Source organism: Papio anubis, chromosome 4 (genome assembly GCF_008728515.1).
Source record: "Papio anubis isolate 15944 chromosome 4, Panubis1.0, whole genome shotgun sequence".
In the NCBI taxonomy this organism is placed as follows: domain Eukaryota; kingdom Metazoa; phylum Chordata; class Mammalia; order Primates; family Cercopithecidae; genus Papio; species Papio anubis.
Window position 1 is genome coordinate 96,775,551 of NC_044979.1, and position 26,061 is coordinate 96,801,611.

The 26,061-nt window shown below is 36.1% G+C and overlaps 1 protein-coding gene across 5 annotated transcripts in view; it reads right to left on the minus strand.

The window, feature by feature from the left end:
- Positions 1-26,061, minus strand: part of SKAP2 (src kinase associated phosphoprotein 2) — a 209,691-nt gene that overhangs the window by 33,226 nt on the left and 150,404 nt on the right. For all 5 annotated transcript variants that reach the window (XM_021935945.2, XM_021935941.2, XM_021935942.2 and 2 more), the window contains 2 exons: positions 25,967-26,030; positions 25,481-25,618 (listed from right to left, as the gene is read on the minus strand). In XM_021935945.2, the coding sequence (XP_021791637.1) occupies positions 25,481-25,618; positions 25,967-26,030 (202 nt within the window). The remainder of the gene's footprint in view (positions 1-25,480; positions 25,619-25,966; positions 26,031-26,061) is intronic.

Sequence of the window (26,061 nt, forward strand, 5' to 3'; positions counted from 1 at the left end):
TTTCTATTTTTTTGGTAGAGACGGGGTTTCACCATGTTAGCCAGGATGATCTCGATCTCCTGACCTCGTGATCCGCCCATCTCGGCCTCCCAAAGTGCTGGGATTACAGGCTTGAGCCACCGCGCCCGGCCTCTGGGTAGTTTTAGTTAAATATCTAAACATTGTTCATCTACCACATGAAAAAAAAAAAAAGATATCCTGCTAACCTAGAACACTATTTGATAATTATTTTATGTTCCCAAAGCACACAATCTCAGGATTTAATCACATTAAACTGTTGACTCATATTGAGCTACTGACCAAAATCCCTATGTGTTTTTCCCACTTTCTGTGAAGCCAAGTCTTTCCTTTCTTGTACTTGTGCAACTAGCTTTTTGGAGCAAGTGGAATATTCTATCATATTTCATATTTCATCTTGTTGGATTTGACCCATGATTTTGTTCTATTGAGAGCAGGCCTGTATCCACAACATTGATGAATAGGTTGGATATGATGATATTGAAAATCAAGCCCCAAGGTATTCATAAAATGAATTAATTAGCACTCTTTGGACACAGCTGTAGAGTCAGTTATCCAGTGGTCTCTATATCTACAAAGATTTCATGAGAATCCTGACCACATGTCTTACTGAAGTCCAGTTATATGTCTGCCAATTCCTTGAACCCATACTGGGTTCCAGTAATTAGTGTTTCATCTTCTAGTTAACATAATATCTCTTTGATATTCTATGTTAGCAGTTCCTGGAGTCCTCTTTATCTCTAGATTTACTATCTAGAATTTTCAGAATTCACCTGTGGTGGATACCAGATACCCTTTTCAGAACCAACATAGCCATCCCCAACTGCTGGGACTCATGCTGCAGTTGGTCCGTAACTGTGTCTCTCACTAGAAATTGCCCTCAACTGCAGGGAATTGCTTCACTCAAGGTTACAGGGCCTCCCAGAGAATGGCTTGGAGCCAATGAATAGCTAATGCAGGAATACAAAGACAAGCCCCTATGCCTCAATTTGGCACAACCCTGAAGAGTCATCCTAGCTTTAGTCCGGCCTTCTTTACTTTCATCCAGCATATGTCCTAAGATCACTCACCCATAAACCTTCTACATAAAACTGTCTTAGAGTCTGTTTCAGGGAAACCAACTCGAGACACTTTCTACTGTTTTTGAAAAGTTTATAATACAATTGCTAGACTCCAGACCTCTAAAGTCTTTCTCATCCTTCATGTTTCCCTCAAAATCAGTGACAGCAGCTCAATGACTTCATTTACAATTTCTCTTGTAATGTACAATAGTTTTACCTGGGCCAGAAGATAAACTGAAGTCCTACTTATCTTCAAAGCAAAGCTCAATCCCCACTCTGGGAAGTGGCTGGCCTCTCACCCCTTTGTGTTCTCACAGACTTGGTCCAGGCCTCTATTATTCCACTCATAAGGTACTACAAACATTCCTCTACTGTCCACTTTTACTCCAGGTGTGGACTCCCCAGTGGCTTACTTAAATTACCTAAACAAGCCTGGAACAAAAAAAGGGTTTGCTTTTGGCTAGCTAGGTAGTTGATTTGAATCTTTGTCAATCCTGGGCTTCTGTTCCCTCTTACCAATCTTATTAGTTAGAGGATGATTCTTAACAGAAAAGGAGCAAATAGAAACTGAGCTGTTTTCTCTGAACCACTGTCTCTAGTAAGTTTTGAAAACAAAAACACACCACTATTGTACATTTTTGGTTGTGCTTATCATAATTTATAAATGTAAGCTATTTTCATATTTTCTTTGGTTATTCAGTCATTTCAATTGTTGATGGATACCACCTTTAAAACTCGCATTCAGGCTGGGCGCAGTGGCTCACGCCTGTAATCCCAGCACTTGGGGAGGCCAAGGCAGGCGTTATCACCTGCAGTCAGGAGTTTGAAGCCAGCCTGACCAATATGGTGAAACCCCATCTCTACTAAAAATACAAAAATTAGCCAGGCGTGGTGGTGGGTGCCTGTAAACCCAGTTACTTGGGAAGCTGAGGCAGGAGGATTGCTTGAACTGGGGAGGAGGAGGTTGCAGTGAGCCGATATCACGCCACTGCACTCCAGCCTGGGCGATAGAACAAGACTTTGTCTCAAAAACAAATAATAAAAAAAATAAAATAAAACTTGCATTCATTGAATAGATTCTAGCACAAGGATATTAATTTATTTTAGCTTCTATCTTTCTTTCCCTCACTGAGATCATTTACAATTAAAATTCAAATGGCATTTAAAAATATTCGTTTGTCATTAATACCATACATTTTTGCTTATTCTTTCCCTGAATTTTCTGAAATCTGCCTTCCTACAGTATAAGCAAATGTGTCTGGCTAATGGGCAGCCTTTTCTTCGGTAGCTATCATGGATTCTAAGATGGTATCTGCTTTTGTCCAATTTTTTCCACAATTAAAAGTGGACACCGTATCAGTTTCCTTATTTATTTCCTATATCCTTGTCTCACTCATTTTAAAATATGCCACTTCCATGTTTGAACTATATCTTTTGTTTTTTTGAGGCAGGGTCTCACGTTGTCACCCAAGTTGGAGTGCAGTGGCATGATCTCAGTTCACTGCAACCTCTACCTCCCAGGCTCATGTGATCCTCCCACCTCAGCCTCCCAAGCAGCTGAGACTACAGGCTCACACTACTACATCTGGCTAATTTTTGTATTTTTTTGTACAGACAGGGTTTTGCCACATTGCCCAGGTTGGTCTTGAATTCCTGGGCTCAATCAATCCACCTGCCTCGGCTTCCCAAAGTGCTGGAATTACAGGCATGAGCCACTGTGCCCGGCCATGTTTGAATTGTATCTGAAGAAAGAAAAAGATATGATGATAATGATTGTTTATTGCTCTCTCTCCCCTTCTCTGTATTTTTAGTGTCAGTTCTTCTTGTTTGAAGATTCCTAGTTGCTGCATACTAGAAAAACTAACCATCCTAATCCCTGGTTCTGTGTGTCCCAGTCAGTAAGAAACTGAGGGTGGGGAAAGAGTCACTCTCAGTCTTACTCCTTTGTGCTTAGTTCGCTGTGCCCTATAGTAATAGCTTCTACCTGCTTAGAAGGCCTCAATCCAAGGAATGAAAGGGATCAAGCACATAGTGTTGAATATTTAATAGTTATAGGGCAATTATCAAATAATAGCCTCACTTGTATTTGTCTACTATCACTACATTTCCCCTCTGCAATATGATGTAACTTCTAATTTGCGAATAGAGATTATGAGACACATCAACATCTCTGCATGCCACCATGATGTGGTATTTCTCTTGAGCACTGGTTATCAAACTTCAGCAGCATCAGAATCTCCTGGTGGGCTTTTAAAATGCAGATTGCTGTGCCCCATGCACAGAGTTTCTGATTCAGTATATTTTGGCTGAGCTCGAGAAGGTGCATTTCTAACAAGTTTCCAGCCCATGCTGCTGGTCCCAGGACAATACTTTGAGAACCATTGCTCAGAGCCATATCTTCAAAGGCACAGGTGTCTAACCTTTTGGCTTCCCTGGGCCACCACAGAAGAAGAAGAATGGTCTTGGGCCACCCATAAGATAAACTAACACTAACAATACCTGATGAGCTTAAAAAAAAAAAAAAAAGTCCATGCATAATGTTCATGATATCCACCACCACAAATAAGCAAAAAAGTCCCCGCATTCAAAGGACTGGACACAGTTGTCCTAAGGCTTTCTTTTACATAAGGTCTCTAAGGTTTCAGTGTTCTATCATTATTTGAAGGTAAGTTAATTAGAATATTGTATCTCCAAATATTACTTTGCGTTTTAAGCTTCAAAATACAGATATATGTCACTAAATAATACCAAAATAAAATTAATTATAATGGAATTAGTAAAGCAAGAGTTAATCCCATATATGTATTTGAAAGATACAACAAAACTATATAAATGCAATATAATTTGTAGTCCAGAAGTTTATATTACCCTCTTTCACTAGCTATACAAACTTAGACAAGTTAATTAAACTCTCTGAACCTCAATTTTTTCATGTGGACAACAGAACTATAAAATCTGCTTATTATGAGGATGAAATGAGGTAAAGTGGCCAACAGGGATTACAATAATCTGATGGTTTCCTGTGTACTAAACACCACTAGGTATTATATACATAATTCTCATTCAAAACCCATCATTACCATTTTACAGATAATGAAACGAAGGCATAGAAACATTTAAGTAATGTGTTCAGCATAACACAGCTATAATAATAATTAGTGTCAGGATTTACACCCAGGCAGTCTGCCTCCAGAGTCCAGGTTCTGAAGCACTACTGTTTTTCTTCCCTTTGGGTATAAAACCTTGCATATATTACTTGCTCCTGTTTGTTAATTAATTAAACAGCATTTTAACCTATTGTCATAACATGCAACTTATGAGAAAGTTAATATAATGATGTCCTATTGACATATATTCTTATTTTTAACACTCTTCAATGACAAAATAATTTGGCTAACTGACAATTGTTTTAAAAAAATGCTCCCTTGAAAAATAGCATACACTGCTGAAAAAACAGGAGACAAGTCATGTTTGTAATGGCCACAGAAAGTGAAAAACTTGGCATTTGCCCGTTTCATTTTTCTTCCAGTTGAAAGGCAGCTTGCAAATGGAAAAATCATCTCCCATCACCTCCCTACCAGAGACTAAATGTGATGAAAAAACAAGAGTAAGGCCAAGCCCTGAAGCAAGCAGGGCTGAGAGCAGCTTCAATCCTAGCCAAGAGCCTAAGAAGACTGATTAATCCTGAATAAGATAGCTATAGTTTCTTACCAGATATGACTGCAGTAAGACATGAAAAATACAGTAAATTAAAGCACTTCTCATAATACAAAAGAATAGCACTCTCAAAATATGAATTTCCATGTACCTATGAGTGGCTGTGCACAGACTTTCAGAATTGTTTTTAAGAAGTTTTCAATTCTAATGTAAGAGATATCTTCTTGACATACAGACTAATTTATGATAAAATATGTTATAATGGCTGAAGAGAAAAGATGTGCTAGAACTAGGATATTTCTGTAGAAAGGGGCTGCCAAAAGAAGCAAGGTAGAACCTGCAGGGGGAAGAAGGGGAGGTTAGGCATGTAAAACTCATCTGATGGAGGTCTTGATGCTCATTCTTGCAAAATAGCATTTTCTGTCCTTCAAAGTATGTAAGAATAAAAATGTGAGCTCAAAAACCAACACACTTGCTCAGTTTTGGCCCCCTAAAGGGATAGGTTGAACTCTCATTTACAAAGTTTCTCTTACTTGGATTCCAGAAATAAAGCCAACATAAACAAAATATCTGCTCTTATGTAAAAGAGCCAGAATATTTTTAATGCACATGGCAGGCAAACCAGATCTTACTTTTTTAAGGTCTCACCCACAGTGTCCCAGAGTAGCAGATGAAATAAATTTATCCACTCTGGGAAGACAAATCCCTGCCACCTTAGGGGCCTAGGGTCTAGGCATTGCCAGTGCTCCAAAACTAACCTCTAGCCTATTTTCCAGTATGATGAAGCTTTCTGGTTTTCTCATCCCCAAATAACAACTGTTCAGATTTTTTTTTAAGTTAAATATGAGATTTTATAAACTTTTCCTAGCACTTTTAGTTAAAATAAATGTTATGCTATAATTATGTACATTAAAATGCAATTTGGGATTTTATTTCCATCTAATTAAATAATGCAATCAAACATGTAAATTTAATGGCAAGCCCAACCATAGTACTTAATTAAGGGATCATTCAATGTTTATTGTCCTTGCTTAGAGTAAATCATTGATTTAAAGAGAATATACAAAATGACATATGAACTTTCCTGAACAGTCTACTTAAGAGCATAATGTTAACTATCTGAATGTAGTTTAATTGCATGACTTATTTACACCTATTCTAGCTAAATAAAAGTAGTTATCAACCAGTGATTAAAGAATTCAGGTGGTTTTATTATAAACAACTTTATCATATGACCCTTTACTTAGCTTTGGAAAATAATTTCTGGATTAAAAAAACTCAAGAAGAAAAATTATCTCAATATAGTCCAATTTAGTGAGGAAATACAATACACTACTTGGCATGTGTCCACAGGAAAAGTCTGGCTCCCAGATGCTTCTTGCCAACCCACAGTGGATTCAACAATGTTTAAACAACTGACAACGTACACTCATAGCTCCGATGACAAAGTGGCCAAAAATTTAGAAGGAGCCTGTCTCATGGGTATTTTCATATATTGAAAAGTTAAAATCAAAACAGAACAAATCATAGGGACATACATACACACTTCACAAAACAAAAGATTCAACACTATTCAGTTAGGCTTTTTTTTAAAGTAGATGTTGCCAAAATTATTTTAAAATTAACAAATAAGAAATACTGCTGCAAGAAACTCAAAATATATCAATGTTTTTTATTGTATAAGTGTTATTAAAAGTGAGAAATATAACTCTATTTGGTTACCTATGCCCAAAGTCCAACAATAACTCTTTCTAACAAATAGATTAACTGTCTCCATAACTCATTCATTATAATCATACTATTTATATTAATATCCATGACTTTCTAACACATGTACCCATAGCTAACAAGTGCTTTTATTGGTTTGAATAAAATGAAATTGCCAATATTTTCCTAATTTTGACTCCCAAAACAATAATTTTATAAGATCCAAGGGTAAAGTAAAACTTCAAACTTTTGGCACCAAATTTTGACACCAAAACGGTAGCTTTATTTTCTTAGTTATATAATATCTATGTTTCTTTATAACTAGCCCTCACGTGTCTCATTTAACTGAACAGTCTTCTTTCCAACCAGGAATATTATGAGTAAAATCTACATCCTACTGCAGCAGATTCAAGTATAAACAGAATATTGTTAATATTTAATATAAAATCAGCTGTCACAAATGTAGCAAACAGTGAAAAAGCCGTGATACAAATAAAATTACTTTGTGTGATTTTTCCTATTTCCAGATGACAAGTTTCTTTGAGATGATATTCCCTCTCTTAATAACAAACAACTTCTGTCACATAATGTTTATGTCATGTAAGTTTTACAAATGAATGGTGCAAAAACTGGTCTGACTTTCTAGGGGAGAAAATGATTGATCAGCATACAGAATAAAATAGGTCACTTAAATTAGAAGGACTTCAGCTGATTGAAATGCCAGCCCCGTTTTAAAGATATATTCTAAAGTAACCACATTAACCTAATTTAACATGACTTCAAATGCAAGTAGGTATTTGTCTTAGCTTTAAAAACCAAAGAGTACATTTGGGTCTGGATGGATCTCTATTTGACTTAATTTTTGAGTAATTCTTTGTATATACAAATGTAATTTTTACCCTAAATAGCATTAAGCAGCTAATTGAGATAATTTACTTCATAAATTCAGCGGCCATTTAAAATCTCTTCCTTCATAAATTTAACAAAAATTTCTTCTTGTCAAGAAGTAATTAAAGCCAGGCACAGTGGGTCACACCTGTAATCTTAGCACTTTGAGAGGCCAAGGCAGGTGGATTGCTTGAGCCCAGGAGTTTGAGACCAGCCTGGGCAACACAGTGAAATCTTGTCTCTACTAAAAATACAAAAATGAGCTGGGCATGGTGGCGCACACCTGTAGTCCCAGCTATTCAGTAGGCTGAGGTGGGAGGATTGCTTGAGCCCAGGAAGTCGAGGCTGCAGTGAGCCAAGATCACACCACTGCACTCCAGCCTGGGTGACAGAGTGAGATACCATTTCAGGAAAAAAAAATAATAAAAGTAATTAATATTATAATTATAAAGCCCCTTAGTACATAGAAGACAGGATATTATACACCTAGCACAGAACCTTGCCTATAGCACATACACAAAATGTTGTTTATTTGACTTAAAATAAAGTTTCTAAATCAAGGACTTAAGTCTTCATTGTAGTATTAATTCATTACTTATGGCTTAGCAATTCAACCTCTAGCAATATGGTTAACCAAGCTGAAACAGACCTGTCCTTCCCCAATTGCTCAAAGCAACATACTGATCATTTGCACAGTGGGGTTGAGGCTGGAGTTTCACATCTTCATGGACACAGGAGACAAGGCTTTGGGCCTGTGAGAAGCACAGATACACAAATGAAACCCCCAACAGCCCAGGGAAGAAACAAGGAAGCTATCTGTTTTTCCAGGGCTGGAGGTCATGGGGCTTCCTGTGAGAAATCAAACCCCCAAGCCTGTCCAATGTGAGATCCAAATTTATACCATCCTCAAGCATGGTATTCCCAAGCCAAGAAATTTAACATAAAAATTTCAAAACCTCTGGGGTTCTAGCAGAAGCAAATGTAAAACCATCCTTAGGAGAAGCACTTAAGGAAAAACACTTCCAGAACCCAGGGCATATGGCACTCTCATAGGGGTAGGGAGAAAACCTGATAAGCTGACAATACATGCACCTAGCAGAAGAGACTTCCAAGTAAACATGCAAATTCCTGTGTGGCCAGCTCTAACAGAAGTCAACACTGAAAGCTGAAGGAGCACAGAGAAGAGCTAAGAAATTAAGGAAAAGTCCAAGGCAATGTGAATCTTTATTTTAATAGCATTTCTAAGCTAGAGATTCAAAACACATTATTACACTGGTCCCATTTCTTTGCTTTCACTGGGTGAAGGATTGATCCCACGTGAATGTTTGCTGGGGCTTTGGACCATCTGGTTTTTAACGTCTTGAGCAATGGGGTTTCTTCCACCACTTCCTTTGGAAAGTCTTTTTTTTATTATTGTAGGGGCAAAAAAAAAAAATGGGTTTAAATGTTGAAGGGATTTGGGGGGCGTTTTTCAAAGTCTTTTTCTTATTAACTCTTTCTTAAATCTCTTCATGAATATGAACTCCCCTGTTTCCCTATAACATTGAATATGCTATAATCTGGTCTCTTCCATATATATCAATAGTTACCGCACCTAAACATTTTTCAAAAGGATCTCCATTTAGTAAACTCCCCAACCTTAATCTTTTTACTTTCATCTTCAGAATGTTCTATAGGTAGTGTTCAGAACCACATATTTCTCACTGGATATGAGTAGCACTGAAACAGACAAGCCCTTTTAGGTATCTCATTTACTGCCATAGACTTGGCTTGGATCTTTGTTCTTTATCAGTCTCTCTTCGGCCTTTTTTCATAACCATTTCTTACCATTTGTTATTAATTAACAAATTCTGAGTCATAATGGTCAACATTGTATCTCCAGTGTCTAGTACAGTGCCTGACATGTAATAGCTGCCTAATAAATATGTGTTGCATGAATAATTGAATTGTTTACATAAAAATTGGGTGTTTTCTTTTTGCTTTTCTCATTTCATGTTTCATTTTCTTTAGTATTCCTTTTCAGTTGATTTATTAGAATATTAGATGATCTCTGCAGAATACTTTTAAATTAATGCTGAGCTCTTAGAAAGTATAAAATAAAATACTTTATTGACATAACTTAAATTCATATACTTTAAAGTGTCTAGACATGTATATCTACATGTGTTGGGGTTACTGTCTTTTATGCTTATATCATAAGTATAAAATACAGGGAGATGGGATATTTTATTATGGGTACAGATGACCTTCACCTTATCAGGCTAGGTTTCCAGGAAGAACTGAGATGTCGGGTAGTTTCTGAAAGAAAACACAGGCTGCTAACATAAGTGAAATGAGGCCATCTGCTCTACGAGAGAGTGTAATAGGCAATGTGAAATTGGGAGCAGGACTCATAAGCAGTGGGCTGAGAAGAGGAACTAGTTTAATTAAAGAAAAGGATGTGGAGCAGAAAAGCGAAACAAAGGGCTTAAGGTATGTCCGAGCTAGTACTAGGAGTGAGCAGCCTGACTCTTAACCTCAGCCTTCCTCTTTTTGAGGCCCTCCAATGATTCCTTTCTGCCCACTGAATCAAAGTAATTGCTTGAAAGATAATGTTTAAACATTTTCCCCAAGGACTTATCTAATCATTGATTCTTAACTTTGCTTCACCATCCAAGTTGCTTGTGCAGATTTCCATATCTGAGTTTACTTTTAAATATAACATGTACCATTTGCTTACTAGTCACATTAAGTCCTTATAGAAGGCAGGTTTTAAAAATCCTAACTATGATCCTGTGCTCTTTAAATCTGCTTTACCTGTGTTAATGAGTGAGTGGAAGCAAAGGAGAATGTCATTTCCTGGGAAATGTCTTGCTCGAGATGACTAGCCTGCCATAGACAACTGGTAACTCAAGTTGGTTCTATTGCTCATAGTAGATGATTTATCTTTAATGGCACAAAGGATTGATGATATAAGAGCTTTTCATCACTGAATGTATTACATGTCCTAAGTTTATTTGAGACTCTGTCCATTGGAATAGTAATGTTAGATTTTAATGAAGTTATGGGGGATCAGCCATGCTTCAATATACCACTGATAGTATACTGTTTAGTAATCATTCTTTTAGGATTCTGCAGTAATTCATGTTAGGAAAATAATCATCATAGAAAGTTTCTCTTAATTTACCTAATGCACCCCTTTAACTAAAGAGTTTGCATTATTCAGGTATTATTTATTGAATTCTTATGAGGAAGGCACTTGGTCAAGTACTCTGGGGGTGCCAGGAAATACAAGGTTTGATCCTTGCACTAGAGGAGTTTGCAAATACAATAAAATTATAATGAACCATCCATTTGCTTGTTTGCCAAACAATCACATGAAAAGTAGTAAGATTTACAGAATAGCAGATATCAACATTTAAAATATCACAAAGTTGTGATTAATATTCAAATGAATGGTGTTAGAAAAGTTTAGAGTTCAGAGAAGCAGAGGTCACCTCATGCTGGGATGGCTCTTTTGGGGAGATGGGATTTGATCTGGGCCTAGAAAGTAGGGAGGATATGGTTAGAAACTGAACAAAGGGGACAGCATTCTATAAAGACAGAAGTGTATGAACAAAAATGTGAGGTTGGAAATGTATGGGATGTGTGTGGGGAAAATAAAGAGCAAGTCAGCTTGTTAAAATTGGAGAAGTGTTGCATTATAACAGGGATTAGGCTAGAATGTGAGATTTCAGTAAGACTGTGGAAGACCTTTGAATGCCAAGGTAAAAAATACGCATTTTATCCTATGGTCTGTGATGAGCCATTCAACATTTTGGAGCAGCAAAAAGATAGGACTCAAGAAACTTCTAAAGTCTTTTTTTCTTGAAAACATTTTCCCCACTAAATGAAAAATTATTAACTAGTTTATAAAGAAGGTTTTGAATTCTTTTATATACGTTGTCTCAGCTTCAGATGAGATAATTTCCAGAATGCTGGAGGATAATGATATTATAATATTATATTTACTATTATACCATGATACTATACTGTATTTAGTATTAAATCACCCTACACTTATAAAAATACTGTATTACGCCCAATAAATATAAAGAATTTCAAGGGTATTTTGTTTCTAGTGGAATGACCACGAAGGTTCCACCTGAGTGGGTTTAATGAAAATACTACATTTATACGAATGCCATATAATGGTGTAATAAATATATAGAATCAACAAGGGTATTTTCATTGTTTCTGATGCAGTGACTATAAGGGTTCTACAAAGGTGTAGATAGAGGAAACAATGGCCAAGGTAAACAGTAATACATACTAGGCTTTGGAATTGGCGAGAGTATATGTTTTTTAATTGTTTTTTTTTCTATAGTTAGATTTCATATATCTGTTCCTCTTATTAAATTATGGTATATTTGAGAACAGGGGCTATTTATTGATCATCTGAGTATCCACCCTATACCTTGCAGATAGTGAGATATGTTAGAAAATATGGTAGAGTTCATCAGAGACTTTGTGGATAAAAAAAAATGAAAAGCCACATCAACTAAAGTTTGATCTGTGTGCTATTTGACTGGATTTTTGTCACTGAATTAATTAACTCAATATATTGATTTCGTATAAGGTATCTAGAGCTACACAGTTGATGAAGGCAGTCCAGGGAAGGGCTAAGGGTTAGTGAAGAGTTCAGTCTCTCTGGAGCATAAGTCTGAGCAGCAGAAATGGGATTGGAAATGTGGATTTGTGTGGGACCACGGAAGGGGCTCAGGGCCTGGCCAGTGAGTTTGAACTTGGTTTACTAGGCACTGGGGATTCATAAAGGTTAATGAGCAAGGGATTAATTTGACCATGTTATATTTTAGGAGACCAATCTGTTGGCATCATGTAGAATAGGCTATCAGGCTGGTTAGAGAGAGAGACACACACAGGAAGTGGGAAGACCACTTAGGAGCTCTTGTAATGATCCACGTGAGAAATTATTAAAGCCTGAGTGAATAGAGAGCCAGGGATGGATGATGTTTTAGTGGCAGAATCAGGAGTAACTGGCAACTGATTAAATTAGGAGAGGTGGGGAGACCAAGAAAGGAGTCAATGATGGGTTTGGGGGTTCTGTTTTTAAACTTGAGTAACAATTGATACTGTTAATAGAAATAGAAAAGAAAGGAGGTAGAGCAGTATAGGTTGAATATTCCTCATCTGAAATGCTTGGGACTAGAAGCGTTTCAAATTGCAGATTTTTTTGAATTTTGGAACACTTGCATTATACTGGTTGAGCATCCCTAATCTGAAAATCTGAAATCCAAAATACTCCAATGAGCATTTCCTTTGAGTGTCACATCAGCAATCAAAAAGTTTCAGATTTTGGAACGTTTCAGATTTCAAGTTAGGAATAGTCAACCTGTAATTTGATCTTAAATATGAGTTTGATATGATGGCCAAAAATTATTTGAAATAAAGCCAGAGCTCAGAGGAGAGAACATTTGTAAAGATGAGATTTGGTTGGTATATTATCTCTTCTGGTGTCTTTTTTTATATGTGTGCAGTAAATACTTATCTGATAACTAAGGACAAGGCAATTCTTAACATATTTTTGTTGAGAGACAGTCCAGTTATTGGCTAAGAGCTTAACCTCCAGAGTCAGAATGCCTAGGTTCAAATCCCAACTCTGCTATCTTCTAGCTTGTGACTCTAAACAAGTTACTGAATCTTTCTGTGCCTTAGTTTCCTTGTCTGTAAAACAGAGATAGTAATAATACCTATACCATCAACCACTTACGCTTATTAAATAATACTTAGGAAAGTACCTGGCATATGCTAAGTGTTAACCATTATTATTATAATTATCATCATATCTTCTACATTCTTTTGATGAGCTAGCTACCCAGTGAAGATGTTTTACTTTGCTCTGACCATATGCACCTCTGTGTAGTGATGTGGAAGGTATAAAATTGTCCAGGGAGAGAAAGTAAAGAGAAAAAGGTCTTTTCCAATCCAAATTTCTCATCTCATAAACAGCATCTGATGTATGTGGGCAATCTTATATAATTATACATGTCAGCCTCACTAAAGTAATTCAGGACACATTTTTCAAGTGTCATTTATGCACATGGGGCTGTGATTCTATCCTAAGAAGGCCCTGCTTAACCTGGCTGTTGCCTTTCTCTCCAATTTCATTTTAACCTCTCTGCCTGGCTACATATGGCCCTCCTTTCTGGTTCTTGAATACCCCAGCATTGTCCATGCTCAGAGTCTTTGTATTTGTGTTCACTGTGCCTGGAAAGTGCTTCATTTGGCTTTTTGCATTTACCAGTTTTATCTAAAAGTCTTCAGTTTAAACGTCATCTCTTCCTTAACCATAGAATACATATCATTTACACCCTCTCACATTATCCTCTTATCTTATATCACCTACTACAATCTGCAACTATCTTAATAGGGACCAGGTCTGCCTTTTTCATGCCTAAACTCCCAGCACCTAGAACAGAATCTGACATGTAATGGGCTTTCAATAAATATTTGCTGGATGAGTTAATTAAGTGAGTAATAAGAAGATGATATGAGGAGAAGGTCAGACAAGATAAAAACAAAAAGCTTCAGTATTACAAAATGATAGACTGGAAAACAAATAATTTGAAACAATCAGTAAAAAGCAACAGGAAATATGGAAATGTAATACAATGCTAAGATGCTTATTTGTAAATATAATATGTAAACAAGAAAAACTGGAGAAGGGCAAAGGTGGAGACAGTTTCAAGACAAAAGTGGTGGTAAGTAAAATCAAATTTCTAGAGATGAATTTGAGGACCAAGACTGATGATTAGGAGAGTACTGGTGACTCTGAAGAAGCTGGTTTAGTTAAGGAATAAGGATAGAAAACCAAACTGCCTGAGGATAAAGAGTGAGCAGGTGAAGAGACAACAGGAACAAAGAGAGCTCTTCCAAGAATTTGTGTGCTTAAGAGAAGCACGGTTAGGCTGTAGTTTCTTGAACCAGGATGTGAAAAGAGGTCCACGCAGGAGGCAGATTTGGGATCTAGTCCAAACAACTCAGACCTTGCAAATGAATGTCCTTATTATATATTTTAAAAAAACTGCTCCATCTTAACTTCTTTAATAAGGAACAAAGGGGATAATGGATAAGTGGATATAAGTTGTTATTTCTTTGTAAGAATTCTAATGAAGTTCTAATAAAGAGGAACACACCTATAAAAGAGTGTTTTATTTGAAACAAAATTAAGGTAAAATTTCACTTAAGCGTAATTAAGTTAAATTGGATTTTTTCCCATTTTGTTGAAAGTTTTGCATTACTCAACTGTAGCACTTGCTGAGGCCAGATATGAAGAGTGTTTATATTTATCACTGACATTTTGTTGAACTTGTTCATTCTTATTAATCACTGCTTTAAAGTAAGCAGCTGAATACTCTTAGGAAGTTGATATTCCCAGCTGACCTATCTGCAAAAATAGTGAAGCTTGATACTCTCCTGCTGCAGTCTGTCTCTACAGATGTATGTGTTCATGTGGCTATGTGTACATATGCGTGTATTTTTTTTTCTGAAAAAATAAAGAAGCAAATACATTTTCGTGAAGCTACTACAAACTTTATCATATTCTATCTTCTGAAAGAATGGATGAATTAAAAACAAAAGCAGGCTGTGATCTATTTATATTCTATATGGGAGACAAATCATATCTGAAGAATGAAGACTGCAATTTAAAAGTCTGATATGAAGGTGATCAGAAGCTATGTCTTTACTTGTTGAGATTTCTTGGTGGCAAAGGATGAAACACTTGATTATGTTCAGATACAAACCCTATCCTGTGAATAGCTGACCTTCTGGTACGGTGTTAGGATTTTTCATCTAGGATTCACAGGAAAAACGTGATAGCCTACCATTAACATAATTTTTCTTTTTGCTTTATAAATATTAGCATTTTAATTTGATTAAAGTGGTTGACATTTGCTTATCTTCTGCTTCAGAATTTTAATATGTATTCTATTGGTTCCCTCAGCAATGTAAATATATATATACACACACACACACACACACACATATATATATATGACTCTCTAAAAGTTTTGAATTCAGTGGCTAACTGATCCAAACCATCAATAATTTCTAGTGATTCTATTTGGTTCTTTAAAAAAATCTGATCTTTTTTTCACAGGATCTTCTTCTCTTGTTAAAGTTTCTTTTCCTTATTTTGTCTCTTGAATAATTTTAAATGTGTTGATTTTATAGCCTTTATAGTTCTGTCATCTCCAGTTCTTTGGGGATTAATTCTCCCCAAAGAATTAGCAACATGGCCAAGCACAGTGGCTCAAGCCTATAATCGCAGCACTTTGGAAGGCCGAGGTGGGTGGATCACCTGAGGTCAGGGGTTCAAGAACAGCCTGGCTAACATAGTGAAACCCCGTTTGTACTAAAAATATGAAAAGCTAGCCAGGCATGTAGTGCACACCTGTAATCCCAGCTATTCGGAGGGCTAAGGCAGGAGAATCACTTGAACCCGGGAGGTGGAGGATGCAGTGAGCTGAGATCATGCCATTGTACTCCAGCCTGGGCAACGAGCAAAACTCTGTTCCCTCCCCAAAAAAAGGGTTAATAACAATGCTACAAGTTGTTATTTGTACTAATTTCAGTGTATTTCATATGGAAAACTACATATTTTGTCATTTCCATTGTAATTTCCTCTTTTAACTCATGAATTATTATTTTTTCAGCTTCCAAACACATGGGTTTGGGTATTTTAAACTACCTTTTCAGAGTTGGCTCCTAATTAAATTTAATTGTAGTTAAAGACCATAGTCTGTATAACACAGATTCACTGTAATTTGTTGAGAGTTTAACTGTGAACACATATGTAGTCAATTTATATGATTATTCTATGTGTACTGTATGAACAAATATTCTCTGCTATGTGATGTTAGTTTATATCTTTTTTGATAGATTATTAATTTTGTGGTTAAATCTTTATATCCTTACTTATTTTTTGCCTCCTTGGTCTATCAGTTTCGGAAAGGGGTATCTTAAAATTTCCCATTATGATTAAGAACCTGTCAAATTAGTCTTACATGTTTATATGTTACAGATATTAATGTTATATAGTTAGATGCATTTGAGCTTTATCTTCTTTCATTTTTGTTATGCGGTGTCTTTCTGTAGTCCTATTATTGCTTTATACCTTAAATTCCATATTATCTGATGTTAACATAGCTATAGTAGCTTTCTTTGGATAGAAATGCCTGGTGTATTTATTTCGATTTCCTTACTTCGAAACTTTCCATGTGGTTTTGTTTCAGGTGTATCTCCTCTAAGAAGAATACTGCTGGAGTTTTAAAAATATCTAATGCAAACATTTATTTTAATATATTAAGTTATATTTATCATTCTTACTTTTATATTATGGCTTAATTTTACTACATTTTCTCTTTGATTTCTTGTTTCTTGCCTTCTTTTGTGTTTAAATTGTTTTACGTAGTCACCTTTTATTTACCCTCTGCTTCTTTGAGCAATGCAAGATTGCATTCTATTTCTTTAGTACTTAACTCTAAAATGTTAACATATATTTCCTAATTAAACATTTCCTAACAAAAACTAAAATTAGTATTCCTCTCCTCCCTCCTTCTGAACAGGACAACATCTGGCATGCTTTCACTACCCCCTCATCTTCATCTTGCCCCAGCTAACTTTTAAATTATTGCCTAAATTTCGTTTTGCCTCTTTTTTAGTTTAAAACAAAGCTTATTTTAAAATAATCAGTAAAGTTACTAACACATTTTGCCCATTTCCATGCTCCATTTTTCCTGTGTATTCTCCATCTTTCCTGTGTTCACTCCTCTTCTGGCTGAAGCACATATAAGGGGCAGAGCTGGGATTCAAAGTGATGTGTGTTTCCTTCCAGAGCCCCTTCTCTCAACGACAACAATCTACTAGTCACAGATACAGAGGAAGGTACTCTGGGTGTCTGCAGCAAGGTGTAGAGCCAGACAAGTGACAGATGGAGAGAAACAGGGGAAGTGGACGATGGCTTATAAGAAGGCGTTGGCCTGGCGCAGTGGCTCATGTCTGTAATCCCAACAGTTTGGGAGGCCGAAGTGGGCAGATCGCTTGAACTGAGAAGTTGGAGATCAATTTGGACAATATAGCAAAACACCGTCTGTACAAAAAAATTAAAAATTAGTCAGGCGTGGTGGCATGCACCTGTAGTTCCAGCTATTTAGGAGGCTGAGGTGAGAGGACAGCTTGAACCCAGGAGGCGGAGGTTGCAGTGAGCCAAGATCACATCATTGCATTATAGCCTGGGTGACAGAGCAAGACCCCATCTGAAAAAAAAAAAAAAAAAAAAAAAAAAAAGGTGCAGTGGCTCACGCCTATAATTCCAGCACTCTGGGAGGCGAAGATGGGTGAATCACCTGAGGTCAGGAATTCAAGATCAGCCTGGCCAACATGGCGAAACCCTATCTCTACTAAAAAAAACACAAAAACTTAGCTGGGTGTGGTGGCGCGTGCTTGTAATCCAGGTACTTGGGAGGCTGAGGCAGGAAAATCACTTGAACCTCGGGTGTGGAGGTTGCAGGGAATTGAGACCACACCACTGCACTCTAGACTGGGTAACGGAGGAAGACTCTGTCTCAAAAAAAATAAATAAAAATAATTAAATTATTAAAAAATTAAAAGATTTTTTTCTTGAAAGTATCAAGATATAAAGACACAAGGCTACTTTTAACACTATCTGCTGGAAGACTCTGCCAGCAGAAAAGTAAAAACAGAAAACTCATGGGATGTGAATATAATATATATACACACACACACACACACACACACACACACACACACGACATAAATAAACATGGGTAATTCAAGGTATGGTAGTAAATCTAGGCTTAGGCCAGAAAGGGCACCTGTGTAAGGACGCTGGGGGATTCTCAACACTTAGGCACAGTGCCTGGCACACAACAGGTACTCAAGAATACTTATGAAATGAAAGAAATGAAAGCAAAGAAGAAGAGAAAGGATGAAAATGAAAACAGAGGAGAGGAATGAGTAAATAAAAGAATGAGAAAAGGAGGAAGGTAAAAACTAAATAGGAAGAAAATGAAAGGAAGAAAATTTTACAAAAGGGCAGAAGAAAGTAGATAAAAAGAAGAATCTCTTTTTGTTTTAAAACTTTTATATGTATATGTATATTTATATACAGGCAAAAAAAGGAACAAAAAGATTCATATCGAACTGTTAACAATGTTTACTTAGGGTACAGAGTGACTTTCACTTTTTAATTTTAATTTTATTTTATTTCATTTTGTTTTGTTTTGTTTTGTTTTGTTTTTGAGATAGAGTCTCGCTCTGTCGCCAGGTTGGAGTGCAGTGGTGCAATCTCAGCTCACTGCAATCTCCACCTCCCAGGTTCAAGCGATTCTCCTGCTTCAGCCCCCCAAGTAGCTGGGACTACAGGCGCATGCCAGCACGTCCAGCTAATTTTTGTATTTTTAGTAGAGACGGGTTTCACATGTTGGCCAGGATGGTGTTCATCTCTTGACCTAATGATCCGCCCGCCTCGGCCTCCCAAAGTGCTGGAATTACAGGCATGCGCCACTGCGCCCGGCTCCACTTTTTTATTTTATGCACGTCAGGAATATTTAAACTTATTCCAGTAAGTATGTATTGTTTGTAAATAAGGATTTAAAAATTAAGACTTAGCAGCTAGTGAAATGGCTCATGCCTGTAATCCCAACACTTTGGGAGGACAGGGCAGAAGGATCACTTGAAGCTGGGAGTTCAAAAGCAGCCTGGTAGTAGTAACACTCCATTTCGACAAAATTAAAAATTAAAAAATTAGCCAGGCATGGTGGCGCATGCCTGTGGTCCCAGCTACTCAAGAGGCTAAGGCAGGAGCAACATCTGAGAAGTTTGAAGCTGCAGTGAGCCAAGACTGCACCACTGTACTCCAGCCTGGGCGAGACCCTATCTTTAAAAAGAAAAAAAAGAAACCTAAGACTTAGCAATAACGAAAGGAAAGTGAACAAATAATATAAAATAATCACCCAATGTGGCTTGTTGTGAAGTACATTAAGGTAAGTTCCTCTTCACAGATCCCCTTGGAGGGCTGCCTCCAAGACTTCCCATCTGACTCCAGGGGCAGAGATCATCTCAATCCTACTAGCCTCTTCAAAGTCCAGGTCCAAAAAGATAGAGGTCACATAAAAGGGTTTCCACTTCTCCTAAAGCCACTCGTCAAATTCCAGACAGCCCTGGAATTGCTCAGTCTTGCATTCCCCCAAGATGCCTGACTCCCTTTACAGACAGTCCTATCCCACACCCACAGGTCTTTTCCTTCAGCCTCAAAAGAATGACCCTATGAGAACAGGCTAAATCAAGTATTCACACATCTACAAGGTATTTTTAGAAACCTCTTCCTTCCGAGATAGTAGCTCATGAAAATAGACAAAATGCTTCCTTCCTTTTTTATCTTCCTGGCTTGCTCATTTCCACGAGATGGATAGAACTTCAATACTCCCCCTTGAAGGAAACGTCATAGGCAAGTCAAGCTGATCTCTTATAACCTAGAGACATTCTATGTAATCCCAGTTTCATGTATGTAAGAAAACCTATGTTGTGTCCATAAAAATGAATTAACTCATATGGAGCTTAGGTTATGAATCTTTATAATTCAAGTGATATGAATAAAAAGGTGATAAACCAAAAGCTGTCTATCACATCCCCGTGGCCAGGGTTTTTCAACTTCAGCACTACTGGCATTTTGGGCCAGAGAATTCTTTGTTGTGGGGGCTGCCCTGTGCACTGTAGGTCGTTTAGCAGCATCCTTGGCCCTTACCCACTAGATATCTGTAACACACACACACACATGCACACACAAATACATACATATCCCAGTTATGATAACCAAAAGTGTCTCCAGGCATTGCCAAATGTACTCTAGGGTATGTTCCTTGGCTGGGAACCACTAATGTAGTTCCAATTTGCAAAAATGAGTCATTTTATCCCACCACCAATGGAAATATATGTTTTGTGTACACACAGGTATTTTGGGTTTAGTATGTGTTAAGCCGTCTCTTGTAATGAAAAGAATTTGCAATGCCAATGGAAACACAGAGAAAAGCTACAAGACAGGCATTTGGAACTGTATTCCAAAGCTTCATACCATATTATGAAACAACATAAAGAATACTATAAACAAATATTCAGCAGACACATTTATATTCAGCAAAGATAAAAATAAAAAAACATTATATGTGTGTAGTGACCCTATTTTATGAAGGATTTAATTTTTTTTTTTTTTATAACTTTGGATAACCCTCTCAGCAGAGTAGAGAGCTGAAACCATCTGTATTAGTCTGTTCTCAGCTGCTAATAAAGACATACCCAAGACTGGGTAATTTATAAAGGAAAGAGGTTTAACTGACTCACAGTTTAGCATGGTTAGGGAGGCCTGAGGAAACTCACAATCATGGCAGAAGGGGAAGCAAACATGTCCTTCTTCACACTGCAGCATCGGGAAGAACGAGTGCCCAGCAAAGGGGGAAGCCCCTTATAGAACCATCAGATCTCATGAGAACAGGATGGGGAACACTGCCCCCATGATTCAATTATCTCCACCTGGTCCCTCCCAGGACACATGAGGATTATATGGGTACTATAATTGAAGATGAAATTTGGGTGGGGACACAGCCAAACCATATCACCATCCAAAAATTCAACTCTAATCTAGTCATCTACTTGGGAAAAAATATTCCCACAATATCACCACATTGACAACTTCACCATTCAGTACCTAGTTTAAGAAAAAATAATGTTAGCAGGCTGCCTAGACTAACAATATTAACAAACTGAATATATGTGGTTCTGCAAAAATTAATTGACATCTTTCCATTGCATTCCAAAGAAGAAAGGAGAAAAATTGTTTGGTGAAGTCAGGATCTACTATCACTTAAAACATTGTTAATACCACAGATTGCAGGGTCCTTTGTAACCTTGATATTAACTTAGTAATATGAGTGATAATTATTCAGGAGGAAAATAAAGCCAAAATGTATTTTGGGGGCTTATAACCACTTATTGATTAAATTAGCATTTGTGTCCATTTGCTGTAAACTACTTCAAATTAAAGTATCCAAACACTGTTCTTTTTTATGTATATATAATAGTCTCATGGAAAAAAATTATAGCTGCATTTTACTTTATGTTCCATTTTAGATGCAGATAGTTGGACTGAATAAATTTAAAATGTAATTGAACGGCCAAAGGATAAAAATATCCTTTTCTGACTCAGAATAGTTCAATCTGTCGTTGTAATTTTTTAAAAAAATGAATTAACACTTAAAAAAAATAGGTTAATGGAATAGAAATTTGTCTTCCTATTTTATGTTGCCCTCTCTCCTCCAGTCCACTTGCCAGAAGACATTTCAAGTGCAATTCCTCTGAAAGCTACAGATTTAATAAGTTAATGGATGGTTACCATTCTTGTTACTAGGCTGATTCTATTCAGTTTAGATCTAGAAAAATCTTTTTGTTGTTGTTGTTTCTGCACAATTTCCTGCCATTAAAGAAAAAAAATCAAGTGACATGGTGAGTAGAAGAGAAGAGCAAACAGGGTTAGTTTCTGCAGCAATTTCCCAAGTATTATTTTCTTCTTTTGAGATTCAAAATGAGACAAAGACACTCCTGTGTATTTCTAATGAAAAAGCGGGCAATAAATTTACAAATCTGTGCTAAGCCAAACGAACTCATTATGTTATGAAACAGTTTAACACACTTTGATCAATATATTAGCTGCACAAACACAAATATGCTACAGTATTATTACAATGTAAGCAAACCTGAGTGGCCTATGCTAATAAGCAATAAGACATAAAAGATGTAAAAGCATTAGGATATTTGAAGAAAAGCCAAATACCTTTAATACTCCCCAGAAATGGCATTCTCGCAACTCTTTTGTACATATGTATAAATCCCTTAAACACAAAGAAGTCTTACAAATTTATTCCTATTCTTTTATCAAGTTAGTTAAAAACAAATGAACAAGAAATTAAAGAGAAGGTACTGTAATAAAGTTAGAATATTCTAACTGAAAACAATTATAATGAAACGATTTAGATTCCCATAGAATTATAAACATTTTTCAAGGGATATTTTGCAATGCAATTTTTTTTTTTTTTGAGATACACAGTCTCACTCTGTTGCCCAGGCTGGAGTGTAGTGGTTCGATCTTGGCTCACTGCAGCCTCCGCCTCCCATGTTCAAGTGATTTTCCTGCCTCAGCCTCCTGAATAGCTGGGATTACAGTAGGCACCTGCCATCATGCACAGCTAATTTTTTTTTTCTTTTTTTTTGTATTTTAGTAGAGATGGGGTTTCCCCATGTCGGCCAGGCTGTTTGCAAATTCCTGACCTCAAGTGATCCACCCACCTCGGCCTCCCAAAGTGCTAGGATTACAGGCGTGAGTCACTGTGCCTGGCCCAATGCAATTTTTAAAACAATGTTTTCTTCTTACTCTTGAAACTTAAAACACTGCAGGTTTATTTCATAGTTTTTAAAAAATACACTTATTAGAGTAAGAGCTTTTGTTTCTCAGAAAAAGACCTTTGTAATTTAAAGTAGCATGCTAAATTCTTAGATTTTTCTTCAAATACATTTGTATACCTCATCTTTCAACTAAGAGTATTAGTTTTCAACAATGAATAATTGACAGAAAATTGTGTTGAAATTGTAGTATTATTTAATTCTGGGAATTTAGCCAGTCAGGTATCAGAGATACATAGTTCTTTGAACAGAACTGGAAAAATATCAATAGTATGTAAATGTGCTTACTGCTCTTCCATTGTTCTAAATCCTCTATCAAAATTATATTCAAATTTCACAGAAGTGAAAGCAAAAAGCTTAATTCTTGTCCTGAAAGAGAGACAATTTTTTAAATTAAAAAAGTTACCTTCCTAGTTTCAGATACTTAATCATACAAAACCTCTAACTCTGAGACACCTTTAGGGCCTTTACTAGAAAAATTCCCTCTGTAGCTGTTGGCACAAACTTGACAAACTTGCTGAACTGTGCAGATGTTGAAGCAGCTCTCAGTTACACCGGGGAAGAAAGGGGAACGAGACATTCCACAGCTGCCTACAACGGCTTCCTTCCCAGGGGCACAGTTGCAGGCTCTATCAAGCTCAATCACTTTGCAGAGCAACTGGGGATCCCAAGCAGGGGCAAATAAATCCCAGGGCAGCTTAAATTTCTCCCAGTACCACAGCAAGAAGTAACACTACTTAAAAAGTAACCAGTTACTTCCAACAATTATGTTTGTGGTGGGGGGAGGGGAGGGTCGGGGGGGGGGTGAGGAAGAATGAAGAATAATATCTGTAGTAAGAGAAAATAAAAGATGTTTCATATTTTTAAAATTTCAAGCTACTTATATTAGATCTTCCTTAGGTCTTTGTTATGAAAATAACTATGAATATTTGCTCTTTATTCCTAATTAATTTTTTTTTTCTTTAGGGGTGGGAGAGAATAGCCAAGTTGAAAAAATACAGAACTTAACAGTTATTTCAACAATTGTAACACATTCATTGCAGGGTTTTAAAAGGATGTAATGACAGTAATATGTTTAAATGTATTCCACTCTTCCATTTTATGAGTATACATTCTTACAAGTTCTTTTAAACGTTTTTAAATACTAAAATAATTGTATTAATGATATGATGTGACTAAAAACAAGCAGCTAGGGAATATTCTTCCCTACTTGAGGATAACTGATGCTACAGTAGATGCCATTTCCACCTTCCAGAAAGGAAGGTGTTAATAAACATGTAACTCTACTAAATAACTGAAATACACAGATCTCTATTCCCCATAAAATTATACTTTTATACTAATCTTCTGGGGTAGTAAAAGACAATATATGGATGCATACATAGTTTTTATACCTTAAATTTGTAATATTGTTAAAATTATTACTTTTTACTTGGTTAGAAAACCATTACTGTACCACCACATAAGCACTTGCAAGAATTCACCAGATACAATAATAAAAACAAAAATGATGGTGATGTTACAATTAATTGTGGGTTTGCTATGATCAAGCACTATGCTGAGAGCATTCAATAAATCACTTCACCTACCCCTCCCAATGATACTATTTCCATTTGATAAATGAAGAAATTAACTTATAAAGTCACTAAGCTAGTAAATGGTACAGCCAGAATTTAAATTTTTATATTCTAAAGTCCATACTCTTGTTATTATATTGTATTGTATTGAAAATGACATTTGTACATTAATTTGGAACATTTTAAGTATTTTTGAAATCAATTTTAAAGGTTTACATTGCATCATTAAATTGTTATATTCAGAGCAAAATGGTCGCTCTACATGAGATGTACTAGTTAAATCTTGCTTATATTGCTTATAATACCTTTTTCTTCTCTAACTACTGATTTTTTTTAATAGCCAAAAAAGCTCATTTCAACCTACAGTATTAGCAATACAACTATTTCCTAAATGTTTTCATATGTTTCCTAAATTTCAGATGTCTATCTTTTTATTTTAGATTGATCCTCATGGCCACAAGTCAAGTAGCTAATAGATAATTAATTTTATGTTATATAAAAGACAGGCATGTAAACACTAAACTAAGAAAACTTTTTTATTCCATATTGATGCTAAAATATCAACAGGAAGACTTGAAGCCTCAGAAGGCCTTTATTTATAGTTCAACAACATTCCTCCAAGACAATGCAATATACTACAAGCAAGGAGAAATCCGAGGCAGAAGTTGATGACATATGGGGTGTGCATAGAACTTCTGGTTAATGGAAGTTCCAAGATGTATAAATAAAAAACGATGTGTGAGTTGGTGGAACAAACTATAAGGCAAGTCAATTTTTTAATTAAAAAATTATGTAGCATAAACAATGCTAATGAGCCAAAAGTCCCAAGAGATTAGTATTGTATCTGCTTCATTTTAATGTTTCATTCACTTTTTATAAGTTACATCTACTCACTTGAAATATCTCAAGCAGAACCCTTTTTGTAAAATAGAGTTTTAAAGATACTATTTGTCCTTGTTCTCAATAGGTCATCATTTTCTACTCAAGTTGTCAATTTGAGGACAAATCACACACACACACAGCCCTAAATCTTTAAATGAATCACCAGAAAGTAAATACCTGGAAGTTCTTCATAAATTTCATCATCTATTGGTTGACTGCTTGTTGGTGGATTGCTTATTGGTAGAGGATGATCAACATCATCATATAATTCTCCTCTCTCATCATAATCCTCAGGAATAATATCAGATTCCATATCTATAAAACACATTTCATGACGTAAATTTTAAAAGAATGCAGAAGATATTTTTAAAACTATACTTCATAAATAAATGCAGCCCTACAAAATAACAATATTGTTACATGTTATGTTCTTAACTAAAATCATGTTTAAAATTGTTTTGTAAATATGTGAATTTTAAGGTAAGCCAATTGGTACTTACAAAAAAGATGCTGTTTAAAATCTGAAGTGGTCTGTATAAATAGCAGTCACATTCACTTGGTCATTCTCACAGAAGTCAATAAGTTTTTGTATATGAAAACCCAAACTACTCTGTTATTTAGTATTTAAAGACTGTGATAACTCATTCAATTGATTTATCTTACCTTGCAATACAAATTTCAGCTGCTGTACCCATTCCTCAGCATCTTTGGGAGAAGCTGCTGTAAACTAATATAAAATAAACAATAAAAACGAAAAT